The sequence below is a fragment of the Hordeum vulgare genome, chromosome 7H (assembly GCF_904849725.1).
Source record: "Hordeum vulgare subsp. vulgare chromosome 7H, MorexV3_pseudomolecules_assembly, whole genome shotgun sequence".
Classification (NCBI taxonomy): Eukaryota; Viridiplantae; Streptophyta; class Magnoliopsida; order Poales; family Poaceae; genus Hordeum; species Hordeum vulgare.
The window spans coordinates 13,720,931-13,733,827 of record NC_058524.1 but is presented as its reverse complement, the minus strand read 5'-3'; the positions used below and the strand labels follow the sequence as shown (position 1 = coordinate 13,733,827).

Here is a 12,897-nt window from a genome sequence, read left to right as displayed (position 1 = left end):
TACCCCACTTGATCTATGGCCGGATGATGCATGAAATTTCGGGCATGACCATAAGTTATGATGCTAAATGTAACAGCTATCATGAGTTTATTGTTGTCATCAAGAGTAATGCTAAGTTTGCTATAGTTGGCATCAATGATGAATTCCATGCACATTCTGAAACCTGCAAGTGATGATGTATCATTAAATTACTATTTTGTAGTACTCATGTGAGAAGAGAGATATGAGCACTTGGGAGCAAGATCCTTTGCAACTGAAGCCACCGAGGCTCGGGCCATGGTCATCCCACCGTGTTTCCAAACTTGACGCCACCGCCTCCGCTTGCTCGGCTAAAATAAATCACAGCCACAACGTCAGATGGTGACAAGTGTTCTTTTGTTCCCTCTTCTTGAAAGTATAGTTTATCTTAGTTTTAGGCTTGCAGCTAAACCATATCCTTTCCATTTTTGTTGTACATGCAAGAAGCAGCTGCTGCTAGGGAAGCTTTGTCCAGTAGTAGGAAGCAAACTGTCAACATCGACAAGCTTTGCTTCAAGGACACCGCCTACAAGTACTTCTTCCTGGGTGAGTCCCTCTACCCTTCACGCATCACTGTCATTTGTTTGTGTGGAGGCGGGGCGCACCTGAGGTGCCCATCTTGTGATGTTGGCAGAACCGCATAACGATGAGTAGTGGCTACGTGAGCTTTTGATTTGTTCTGCACTAGCAACGTCTAATGCACCATTTAAGATACTGAGCAAGCTCTGCACATGTAAAGGAAGTGTTGGGCTGTCAGATTTAGACAAGTATCCGACTAGTGATTTTTAGATTCTCGCTTTAGTTAACAATCAATCAATGGTTATTGGTCATATTTAGTGTTCGGTCATATTTAAGATACTCCGGACCTCTCTCATGACAGATCTTGATCTTCTTGAGTATCTATTCATGCTTGTTATAGCTAAGGAGTATCTCTTGGCTGTTTGTAAATTTTTTTCATGCCTTTCTCAGTCAATGTCTAAACAATTTTTTTAAGATGAATTGGAGTACTCTTGGAGATTAGTACTACGACTACTCATATTGAAGGAATTGTTTCCTTGTGATAGTGTAGTGGAATAGCAGTACATGGAGTACCGATCATGCTTGCAGTATTGTGTTGTAGTTTCAGTACTCTTCTTGCTGTAGTCTCAGTAAGTTTTAGTACTCTTCTTGCTATAGTCTCAGTAAAATGTGTAGTTCCCATGGTCATGATGTACTCCTTCAATTAAATTTCTTGGAGACGTGTTGACAATTTTGCAGCAGCATCTTGGAGTACTTAAGAGTACTCCAAGAATACAATAGTTAGTGCACTACTCTTCTTACTTTCTTGTTTCCAATTGTCCCTTGATATATGGAGTACACACTTGAGCGAACACACTAGTATGAGCAGTTTTAGTTATAAAGTTTGCCAAAGAAAATCTAGAATGCACCTTGCTTTTTTTTCTACACAAATGGTTCCATGCTAGTGTATCACTAGTTCCATGCTGCCTTCACCTTTTGAGTCTATTACTTGTTTTTGTTTTTATCCTTGATTAGTATCAATTGCTGTATTGTAGACTTAAAACTTTAGTGGTTCCTCTTTTATAGAAGGTCAAGTGTGAAGTGTGAAGTCGTGAAGTGTTAAGCAAGTGTGAAGCCATGAAGTGTGAAGCCATGAAGTGTGAAGCCAAGTGTGAAGCCGTGAAGTCCTACTCACTGAAGAGTAGCATATGTGTGTTGTAAAGATTGTAATAGATTTATTTAGTGGTATATTTGATGAATTTTTTGTGTTCTTTGTTCAATTTGAAATATTGATTATGTATGTGATTTGAAAACTTGTGAAATGGAAACGTGACTAGTGGGGCCACTTATGAAAATAATCTATCAAATTTGTACATTTGTGACATGTGGGAAATTTGAGAGACGAACATGAAAAGTGGGACCCATCTGACTAGTGGGACCATCTTGAATATATAATGGCTGAAAATAGAAAATCAATAGACTATAAAAGGCCACGACCCAGAAAGTAAAAAGGCTGAATTGTTGACCTTGGCCCATGTGGCTGATTAGAATTAAAAGGAAAAATAATATTAAATGAGCTGAATTATTGGGTTTGGCCCAAGTAAAGCGTTGAACTGGACCAGGTTGATTCTAATATACGACCTTTTCATTTGGTCGCAATTTTGCCACATCAGATTGCCACGTCAGATCCGACGTGGTGTGGATAGATTGCTAGTGACCAAATAATTGGTCATAGAACTAACAACCTTTTCATTTTGGTTGTTAAGTTTCATTAAAGACGGTCCACTTTTGACCAACTGTTTTTTGTCCCAAAAAGGTCACAAATGAAAAACAGTTGGTCAAAAGTGGACCGTCTTTAATGAAACTTAACAACCAAAATGAAAAGGTTGAAGATTGTTGCGCCTATGCAACAATTGAAGCATGTTCATTTTGGTCGAAATGTTTTCTTGTGTAGAAATGAACCAAGGGTTGGATGATCTTGGCTAAAGCATATAGTTCTATGCACCCCTAGAGCCTTGGATCAGAGTGCCCAAGTTTCTTCTAGAGTGGAGGAGTAGAAATATAGTTTTGATCACTATTGGGTTTAGGGAAGAAGAGAAAACTATTTTGCCAAACAAATAGTTGAAGTAAGGAGTCTGCATATGTTGGCTTAGTATGGGTATATGTAGCTCCATCAATTTTCATGACTACCTTTAGGCGCGATAACTAGGACTTTGCTTTTAGAAGATTAAACCCTAGGTTTAATTCTTTCATATCTCATTAGTATGGATTATTATTACAAAAGGAACCGATGTTTCCGTCAATAGGGAGGCACCTGCAGTGATTTCGAAATAATAAAACTCCACAATTTTGCCATTGTCATCAGTAGGCGTTGTGTAAGTGTGTATGTGGTGGTGATGGTGGTGTTTGTTTGCCTCTGTCTGCATAGTAATTGGTATTTTTGAAAAAAGGGTATAATCTTTAATAGGAAAATACCTAATGTACACTAGAGATATTATCTTTGCTTTGGGATTCTTGTAGAGTTATGGGTTGGAGAAGCGATGCACATTGCTTTGAGAACATCATATTTCCAAATGTTGACAAATCCAAAAGAAATCCAAACTAAGAACAAGAAATAAATTAAAATAAACCGAAGGTTGGAAATTGTGTTATTACAAAATATCATCATGTCATATTTTTATTAAAACTCCATTCATAATATCACAACTTATAGTTTATTAGCATATAGACCATACGAAAACCTGAAACAACATGTGTTGTTGAACAAAGAGACTAAATACACTTTGCATGTAAGGATACATGATACAATCGTTTGTCCGGCCATACTCTTTGATAGAAACCCATCATACCACACTTAGTTATATCTTAATCGTATCGATAACCATTTTCCCTTAAAAAAATGATTGTAATAAGTGGCAATGTAGTCCTTGACCTTCACTTTTTTGTAAAGTACGATTGCGATGTTTGGACACACCATTACGCTGTGGTGTTTCAAGCGGTGTCAACTGTGAAACAACTCTATATTGTCTTAAGTGAGCACAAACTCGTAACTCAGATACTCACCTCCTCGATGAGATCGTAGGAATTTGATCTTCTTTTTACGGTGATTTTCAACTTCACTCCGAAATTGCTTGAACTTTTCAAACATTTCAGACTTGTGCCTCATTAAGTAAATATAACCATATCTACTCAAACCATGAGTGAAGGTGAGAAAATAACGATATCCACCGCGTGCCTCTATGCTCATCGGCCCGCACACATCAGTATGTATGATCTCCAACAAGTTAATTGCACGCTCCATTGTTCCAGAGAACGGAGGCTTTGTCATCTTGCCCATGAGACATGGTTCGCATGTGTCAAGTGATTCAAAATCAAGTGACTCCAAAAGTCCATCAGCATGGAGTTTCTTCATGTGTTTTACACCAATATGACCTAAGCGGCAGTGCCACAAGAAAGTGGCGCTATTGTTATCAACTCTACATCTTTTGGTCTCAGTGTTATGTATATGTGTATCATCACTATCGAGATTCAATATGAATAAACCCCTCACATTGGGTGCATGACCGTAAAAGATATTACTCATATAAATAGAACAACCATTATTCTCTGATTTAAATGAGTAACCGTCTCGCAATAAACAAGATCCAGATATAATGTTCATGCTTAACGCATGCACTAAATAACATTTATTTAGATTCATCACTAATCCCGATGGTAACTGAAGTGAGATCGTGCCGACGGCGATCACATCAACCTTGGAACCATTTCCCACACGCATCTGGTTGAACTATCATGAATTCTTTCGGGCAGGATAAATAGGACTTTGCTTTTAATGGTGGAACATCAAACCCCATATTTAATGCTATTGTGTCTCTTTAATGAAGATTATTCTTTCAAAGGGTAGTGATGTTTCCGTCGATAGCGAGGAGCCCGTGGTGACTTCGACAATATTGAAACTCCGTAATTTTGACTTGGTCCTCGGTAGGAATGGTGTAAGTGCATATGTAGTTGTGGTGGTGGTGTGTACATGTCTACTTTGCATTGTAGTTGCTATCTAAAAAAAGGTATGCTCTTTAATAGGAGAATAACTAATATCATGTATAGATATTATCTTGGCTTTGGGATATGTGTGGGGTTATGGGATGGAGAAGGGATGTAGTTTGCTCTGACAACATCATATTACAGATTTTCTTAAATGCCAAAAGAAATCCGAACTAAAATACCATCAAAATTAAGAACAACAAATAAATTAGTAAAATCCAAAGGGTTCAAATTGTCGTATTACAAAATATTACCATCATATATTTTCATTCAAATACATTCATAATATCACAACTTTCATAGTTATTAGCATATAGACCATACGGAAACATGAAACAACATATGTTGTTGAACAAAGAGAGTAAAAACACTTGGCATGTAAAGATACATGATACAATCATTTGTCTCGGCCACATTCTTTTGCTAGAAACCCGCTATGCCACACTTAGTCATATCTTGATCGTATCGATAACCATTTTCCCTTCAAAAAAATGATTGTAATAAGTGGCAATGTAGTCCTTGACCTTCACTTTTCTGTACAACGCTGGTCTCTTTTGATTGACCAACTGAGGCGATGGCTCGATTTCTCTCTCAGGATCAACAGAGTAGTCTAGAGCCACTGATAGCCTTTCTTTCTTTGTATTTGTGATGACCCTATGGACAGGGCTCTTAAATATTCCATTGCTCATTATCTGTTTCATAGTTTTTCAACTCCATCAGCCCAAGAGCACAGAATCTTCCGGCTAAAACACACAATGTTGAAGATTTGACATTTCAAGATCCCGGACATGTAACTTTTGGCTATTATATTTTCAATATGGTAGAATGCATTTTAAAATTTGGCATGCTATGATCTGACAAAGAAGTAACTTGTAGAATGTCATAAATACTCTCTTGGACCTTTTTAATCCCCATATATGGTTTGACTGAAGTCAAACTTCGTAAAGTTAATTTGACCAATTTTATAGAAAAAATATATATATTCACAACGCAAAACAAATATCATTAGATGCATTAGGAATTTAATTTTCATATTTTATATCTTTAATGCTATATGTTTTGATATATTATTCATATAAATATGGTCAAATTTATAAAGTTCAACTTCGGACAAATCTTATATGCGGATTAAAAATGACCGGAAGGAGCATATATCATCATTAGACGTATTAAACATTATAGTTTTGACTACTAAGATATTGAAAACGATTTACATCCATAAGGTTAAAATAGATAAATGTCACTAACAATTCTAATTCAAGATGGAAATAGTATTTCCACAAGCGTACCTCAATTTGATCTCCTATAAGGATCAACAGTGTGTGTGGTACGATTGGTACGTCCCACCAAACTCCATCTCTGAGAACTTGCAGGCCACCGACATTGTCATCTGCCATTAGGACGGTAACAACGGTTCCATCGGAGTGGGGTTTGAGACCGAAGACGAGGTCTGGCCTGGGACACTGTGGGTAGTAGCTGCATCTAGCGTTTGTAAGAGCCTTCTTCCCAAGCTGGTCCACGAAGTAGTCCTCGTCGTCAAGCTCGAGCAGCTTCGCCATTGCCCGAAGCAGATCATCCTTCAACTGCCCACAATTCTTGGTGAACTCGTGCAGAATATCCCTGCAACACAACAGTATATATTTAATTCCTCAAAAAAATCTTAAAAAATCGACAATGAAAAAAATAAATATGTTTTAATGATCGTTCAACAAATCCTTCTTCGACGATGAAAATTTGTGAACTCGACGACAACAATATATATATGGATCGGTCACCTGAAGTTTTTGGGATGGGCTGGCCAGAGGGCCATACATCGCTCGTCCTCCGGCTCCACCTTGAGGTAGAGGCGGTCAGTCCAGTCCCGGGTCTGGTCCGGCGAGCTCACCCGGTCGTTCCCGTACCCCTCGGACTGGAACTGCTCGTCGCAGTTCAAGTTACTGTATCTTTGCTTCTCTTCCAGCGGCTGTCGGAAAAACTCTTTCGACGCGACTCTCATGCTGTCTATAACCTCGGCGTCTACGCCGTGGTTACTGACCTGTAGGAACATAAATACATATGAAGCGACATAGACATGTATGCTGGATCTTGTCCTGAGATAATGGTGCGCTACCCACTCCGGCTCATTAGATGGTTACTTACCATGAAGAGGCCCCAGGACTCGATCGCTGACCGGAGCTTCTTGGTTTCGTCGGCGCTGTCGTCCTTATTTAGAAGGCGGCCGTGGTCGATGACAGGGATCGGTGCTACAACCGTCGCAGAGAGCTGTTGGTCCTTGTGCGTGCGCACGACGTACAGCTCGGGCACGTCGGGTGTGCCGAGGGCTCCAGCAAGCTCCTGCACCGTCGTCATCGCTCTAGCTGCCCCTGTTGCACTTGCACTAGGAAAAAGAAGAATCCGGAATGTAGTCTTATTCCATTTTAAATGACCGTCTCGATACCCAAAATCAGACATGCCCTGGGTTAAACCAATGGGTCCCTTTTTTTCCTATAGAAAGTGAGATGAAGATATTTTTTGCTCTAAACAATCAACTCTATCTTTGTAAAGTAGTGAGGCCACAAGCACGTACTAGGTTTCAAGCGCAGCAGGTTATAACCAGGTATGATTTGCACAATTAAAGTTGGTGGATTTTCTCATCTATAGCTCATGCATGTGACAAGTAAGAAAATATTAGAGATCACAAACAATGAACCGCGAAACAAACTTACCTTTAATCAATTGGAGAGACCAGAGATATGGACAATTGACCAACTCCTGTGCCCACAACTTGTTGCTCTACAACTAGTATGTAGCCTAAGCGTGGAAATGCCAGAAGGCACCACTTCGTTTATATAGACTATTGGAGCAATACTAGTCAACACATGTTAAAAGCTTAACAAAATTCGGGAAAGAAAAGAGACGAATTGCGAGAAATGTTAAATGAAGTGGTGCCTTCTGGCATTTCCATATACTTAGGGCCGGTTCAGTTAAGAAACACATCCATATACTTCTACTTGTTGTTAGTTAAGGCCGGGCAACATATTGTTTTATATTCATCTATATAAAAACCATCAGATATTGTACATCGCTCCAGGGAGCTAATTAATACAGTGTTCGTGATAGTTACTTGCGGACACTTGTGTTCCTTCGAGTCCTTATTTATCACAAATTGAATATGGCATGGCACAAATTTATGATTCTAACGAGCATTTTCATTTCTGAAAAGGAGGTTGCACCTCCGTCATCTCCATCAGTCGATGCACACAAATATCTTTATTAAACTAGTGCAACAAGCATCATAAGCACAAAGAAAAAAAATCACCAGAGGGCAACCACCGATTATAAGATTATTTAACTTGCTCACAAAGTTTTATCACCAGGTTGTCATCCAAACCGCTTGAACTTATCATGTCTACGTATGTGTCTAATATATGCTCAATAAGAAGAGTAGGAAAAGTGGTAAATTTAGCCAAGCTAACTAGAAGTAGCAGGCTGTGTAAGATTTTCTTAAAAGACAAAATCTATTGAATATTTTTGAATCGTATGCAACGTATCTGTCAACAGTAAGACGTCAACAGTTGTGTTGACATTGTAGTTTTCTGTTAATCTTGAACTCTACCAATTGGTTAGCATTACATGATTAACTGATTCTGGACAAACGCCCGACGACGAGAAACACATTCCTCGTGTGTGGTTAGCAGCCAGGCCGTCCTCTCATACATAGTAGTCTTCAAGGTTACTAGCTGAGGCGTCCTGACATAGCATGCATGTGCCGCCGACTGCTGGAACGTTTACGTGTCAAATTAGTCCTTAGAGCTTTGAACTGTATGTCCCTGAGGCCCCTGCGTCGCCCCTTCTCGCACGACTCGGGCAGCGCCTAAACCCTAGCCATCGAGGGCGTGCGCTCCCTCCTCCCCTCCCTCTGTCGCCGTTGGGGGACGATGTCGGACAACGCTCGCGGGTTGAAGGCTGTGGCAGAGGCATCCCTGTCTCCCGCGTCCCAGGGGTGATGCATGGTCCCTGCACATACGAAGGCATGGCCGATCTATTGAAGCGATGGTGATGGTTGCGTCGACGAAGGCGGTGGCCGGCCCTGCCTCGGGCGACAGCGGCTGCAGGCACGTCGGGCAGGCCGGCCACGGGCAGCGGCGTGCGGCAGATCGCCTGGTGCGGGTGGCGGCGACGGGTTATGCTGCGACAGCGCGTCATCCGGCTTCAGATCTGCGGCGGCGTGGAGGGCCTGGTGGACTTCTTGGTGGCACCTTCGATCAGATCTATTCTGGCTGCTGCTGCCTGCAGTGGCAGTCATCTCCTTCGTCGGAGGTAGTCGGCCTGAGCCTGGGTGGTTGGATCTTGAGATCCATTATCTAGTCCCAGCTGCGAGTCGGGAAGACATAGTTGTCGATGAAAACCGAGCCGACGGCAGGCGATGGCGTCGCTCTGCGTCGTTACCTTGATGAAGGCATCGTCATGTAACTAGTGTTACCCACTCATGATGCTCCGGGAGAAACCCTTGGATCTGATCTTCCAAATCATACGATGGCGGCATTACGGTGTCGTGTCTCTCATGGGAGCGTCATTCCTGGAGCAGCGCTGGAAGTCAGAGGAAGGCAGTGGAGCGGCTTCGTCTTGAACGGAGTTTCGGTGGAGATGTCAAGTCATGTCTGGCTGACAAGTGCTACGTTGTGTCATGCCGGCTCGACAGGTGGTACGCACGACAGATCTTCCGAAGCATTCATGTCAGGATGGACGAGCGCAGGGCGGTGACACCATTGGGCGTCCTGGTGGTGTCGACGGATGGACGGGCTGGCATAGGTGATGTGGATCTCTTTCCTGAAGATGGGATATCGGTTCGATGATGATGTCAGCTTCTAAAACGTGTGCAAGTGGTATACGCTTTAGGTTTGCTGCCTGGATTATTGTTTCGATACGTTATAGGGGATGGATCAGTGATGACATCGGTTTTCGATATGAAGAGTGAGAGCACTCAACATTATCATGGTTGTAGGTGTGAGTGATGGCTTCGAGTGGCTTGATGTATGATCTTGTCAGACCTTCGTGAAATAATTAATAAAAATTGTTGTATGCATCGATTGATGCAGAGGCCAAGGGTTTAACCTCCTTTTCTAAAAAAAACAAACTGTACATCCCTATCATCTTATGCTAATCAACTAACAACGCTGTTCGACGCGCGGCAGTTCGACGGCACTATGGTTGTAGGTTACTAGCGGAGGCGTGCTGACATAGCAAGCATGGTCTGCCGACTGCTGGAACGGTTACGTGTCAAATCAGTCCTTAGATCTTTCAACAATATGTCCCTATCATCTTATGCTAATACGAACAACGCTGTTCCGGACGGAGCTTCTGAACGTGCGTTTTTTGCCCCTTTATCACGTTGGCACCTGATCATTACTATACGGTAACACTGTGCTTACTATTTCGAGTCCATATACCGATCAGTACGTATAGATTTTGTCCCACGTCAAATCTTATAGAATGTGGCAAAACTTATAAAAAGTTCAACGTCTACATTACTAGGGGAAAATACATATGAAATTACGTTTCGTGATATATCTAGCAATATTGATTTGTTAAATTTTAAGTTGATTAGAATGTCCTAACAATGTTCATATAAGTAGGGCATTGCATCCTCAGCCTTCTCAAGGACGGTCGCTGGTACACGGTGCCGCTTACCTCACACCGTGGCCTTCTTCTCCAACGCATCGTCCAACTGGTCTACCCGAACAACAATTTGACTGATGGCAACTGGAGCCTGGCACTGTGCGATCCGGCGTGGGTCGCGTGCTCCCCCCTCTCAAGTACAATGGAAAATTCATGATGGTAAGGTACACCATCCTAACCGATCTGGATTGCTGCTCCAACAAATGGCGATGGCCAGCCTACTCGGAATCATTCAAAGTGCTGATCATTAGTGTCGACAAAGGTCAGCCAGGGTACAATCTCCATGTCTTGACACCCGCTGAGTGGAGCTGGAGCAGGCCTAGAAAGTTCTTTGGCACTCTGAAGCACGGCATGCATGTGGCGCCCCAGCAGGCCACCGCCGCCGTGTGCCAAGGAACGGCACACTGGCTTTTCAGGCAGACATCAAGCTTTTACACGTTCAGTGTGTGCACCAAGGCTGCCCACATGTCCATAACGAGGCTCCCAATCATGCAGAACCACCTCAACCTCAACTTGTATAGCGAACCAATGCTTAGCGTCACTAATGACGACACACTATCGTTGCTTCACTTGTATAGGAAATGCACCATGCTGGAGATCTCGACATGTCAACGTGACAACAAGAGTGAGAATGGCGGGCCAATAGCTCCTGTGCGACGTTTTTGAGGTGAATTGGAAGGATTGCGACGTCGTTGGTAAGAATGGCTCTGCTGCGACACCTCTGTGTGCACAAATAGCCCAGGTACGACATGGCCCTTAAGCACAATATGTATCAGGATTAGGTGAAGCCGGGCACGACCCACAGCTTATCCACGTCGGCATGGGACCAAGATGGCGGCTACTACAGTCAAACAGTTATCCTGCGCGCGCATCCTCCCTCTTCTTCTTCTCCGGCGACGAAGCACGACAACGCCGGCGAGCTCCGATTCAAAAAAGAGGGCAAATTTAAAAACATTTAAAAAAAAGAGACCGAATTCGAACAAACATAGATCCATTACAGAAAATACCATAGGTTTGATTACAAGGGCCACCTAACCCTCCCCGATTACACGGGCTAGCTCCTAACCTCAGCCACCTAAGCTCCTACCTCACCATCTCCAAAAGTGTGTGCTCACCAGAGCCCCAGCGGTGCGGCCCCGACGTTGCGACGGCGACGGTCAGTCGGAGTCGGAGTCGGAGGCGCCCCACCCCCTGTCGGCGCGGGATGCCTCGATGGCTTGGCGGAGGCTGATCTCGTCGAGCTCCTCTTCCCTCTGCCGGCGCGCGGCGACCTGCATGGGCCTCTTCCTTGTTGTGCTCCATCACCTCGTCCATGATGTCCTTGAGCTCGCCGTCGTTGACGTAGTCCTCCGGCAGAAAGCCCGGCGGCACCAGCGCGGGTGCAATGGCGGAGGAGCCTGCGGCAGGGGCGGCAGAGGAGCCCGCGGCAGAGGAGCCCGCGGCAGAGGAGCGCGCCGCTTCCACCATCTGGCGAGGGCAGTCGTACTCCTCCACCTTGCGCCGGGCGAAGGCACGCGGTGGCGCGAGCCCCCAGTTGGTGCACCTTCGGGCGCCGCGCTTCCGAGCAGCGTCGGAAGCAACCCGCGCCGCCCGTTCACGCTCAGACTCCGGGGTTCAGGCGCCGGCCGTTTCGGCCTCCAGTTTCCGCCGCCGGAATGACCGCCGCGCGAGCTGGAAGATCCTGGCCTCCCTATGATCCGTGCGGCGGCGAGGCTCGAATGCGTGGGCTGGTTTTGGTGGGGTTCGCCGGCGGTGAGGGGCGAGAGGAGCTAGAGCGGCGCAGTTCTGGAAATAGCTAGGGTACGACACCTCACCGTATAAATAGCTCCGATGGGACACTGATGTGACGCCCGCTGACTTCCCTGGCCCACAGGTCAGTTTGACCGCTCGGTAGATTGAGCGGTCAGCCCGAGCGCCCTGCTCTGTTTTCAATGGGGTTGCCCTGTTTTCAGTTTTCAGTCTAAATACATACACATTTTTGATGTAAATAAATACACATGTATTTTTGTTCCAGGTGTAAACGAAGAGCAATTTACACGTGTAAACGAAAACGAAAACGGCGAACAGAGTGGTCTGTTTAAATGTTTGTCAAACTTTGGTTTGATCAAGTTTGAAATGAGCATAAAAAATAAAAATAATAAAAATATTGGAAAACCAGTGCATATATTCTTACTTTGTCATATACTAACAACTCAAATTGATTTGACTGTTTTAGACATGATGGACAAAAAAACTTGTTTTAAAAATGGGGTATTTACCCCCTTTGAAGCTAATTTGTAACTCATGTGTGAAGACAAATGGTTTTGAATGCTGAACTTCAAACTTTCAAAAACATCACAAAAGCTTAATTTTGGAGTGATTAAGAAGGATTCAGGCTTGGTTTGTCATTTTCATGTTTGCAACTTGTTTAAATGTTTGTCAAACTTAGATTTGACCAAGTTTGAAATGAGCATAAAAAAATAAAAATAAAATTTTGAAAAACCAGTACACATGTTCTTACTTTGTCATATACCAACAACTCAAATTGATTGGCACCGGTTTTCTATTTTTGATTTTTTTTGAATTACTTATGCTCAACCCTAACGTTTGAAAACCGTACAACCTCGTTCGTGATAGCCAAGTTTGTGAAGGTTTTTTCATGAAAAATCCATAGTCCAAATTTCTTATTTTTTCTATGGAGTT

General features: G+C 43.3%; 1 protein-coding gene across 1 annotated transcript; it reads right to left on the bottom strand.

Annotated features, from left to right (window-relative positions):
- Nucleotides 1-5,006: 5,006 nt before the first annotated feature.
- Nucleotides 5,007-7,008, bottom strand: LOC123408036 (protein SRG1-like). Its single transcript, XM_045101254.1, has 4 exons — nt 6,697-7,008; nt 6,333-6,592; nt 5,847-6,177; nt 5,007-5,249 (listed from the first exon to the last, which is right to left on the bottom strand). The coding sequence occupies exons 1-4, from the start codon at nt 7,006-7,008 to the stop codon at nt 5,007-5,009; spliced, it is 1,146 nt and encodes a 381-aa protein (XP_044957189.1).
- Nucleotides 7,009-12,897: the final 5,889 nt, after the last annotated feature.

Coding starts and splice junctions, on each gene's coding strand:
- LOC123408036 (XM_045101254.1), bottom strand. CDS start 7,008: ATGTCTGATTTTGGGTATCGAGACGGTCATTTAAAATGGAATAAGACT. Junction 6,178..6,332: donor GCCCATCCCAAAAACTTCAG/GTGACCGATCCA, acceptor GTTGTGTTGCAG/GGATATTCTGCACGAGTTCA. Junction 5,250..5,846: donor TTATAGGAGATCAAATTGAG/GTACGCTTGTGG, acceptor ACTATGAAACAG/ATAATGAGCAATGGAATATT.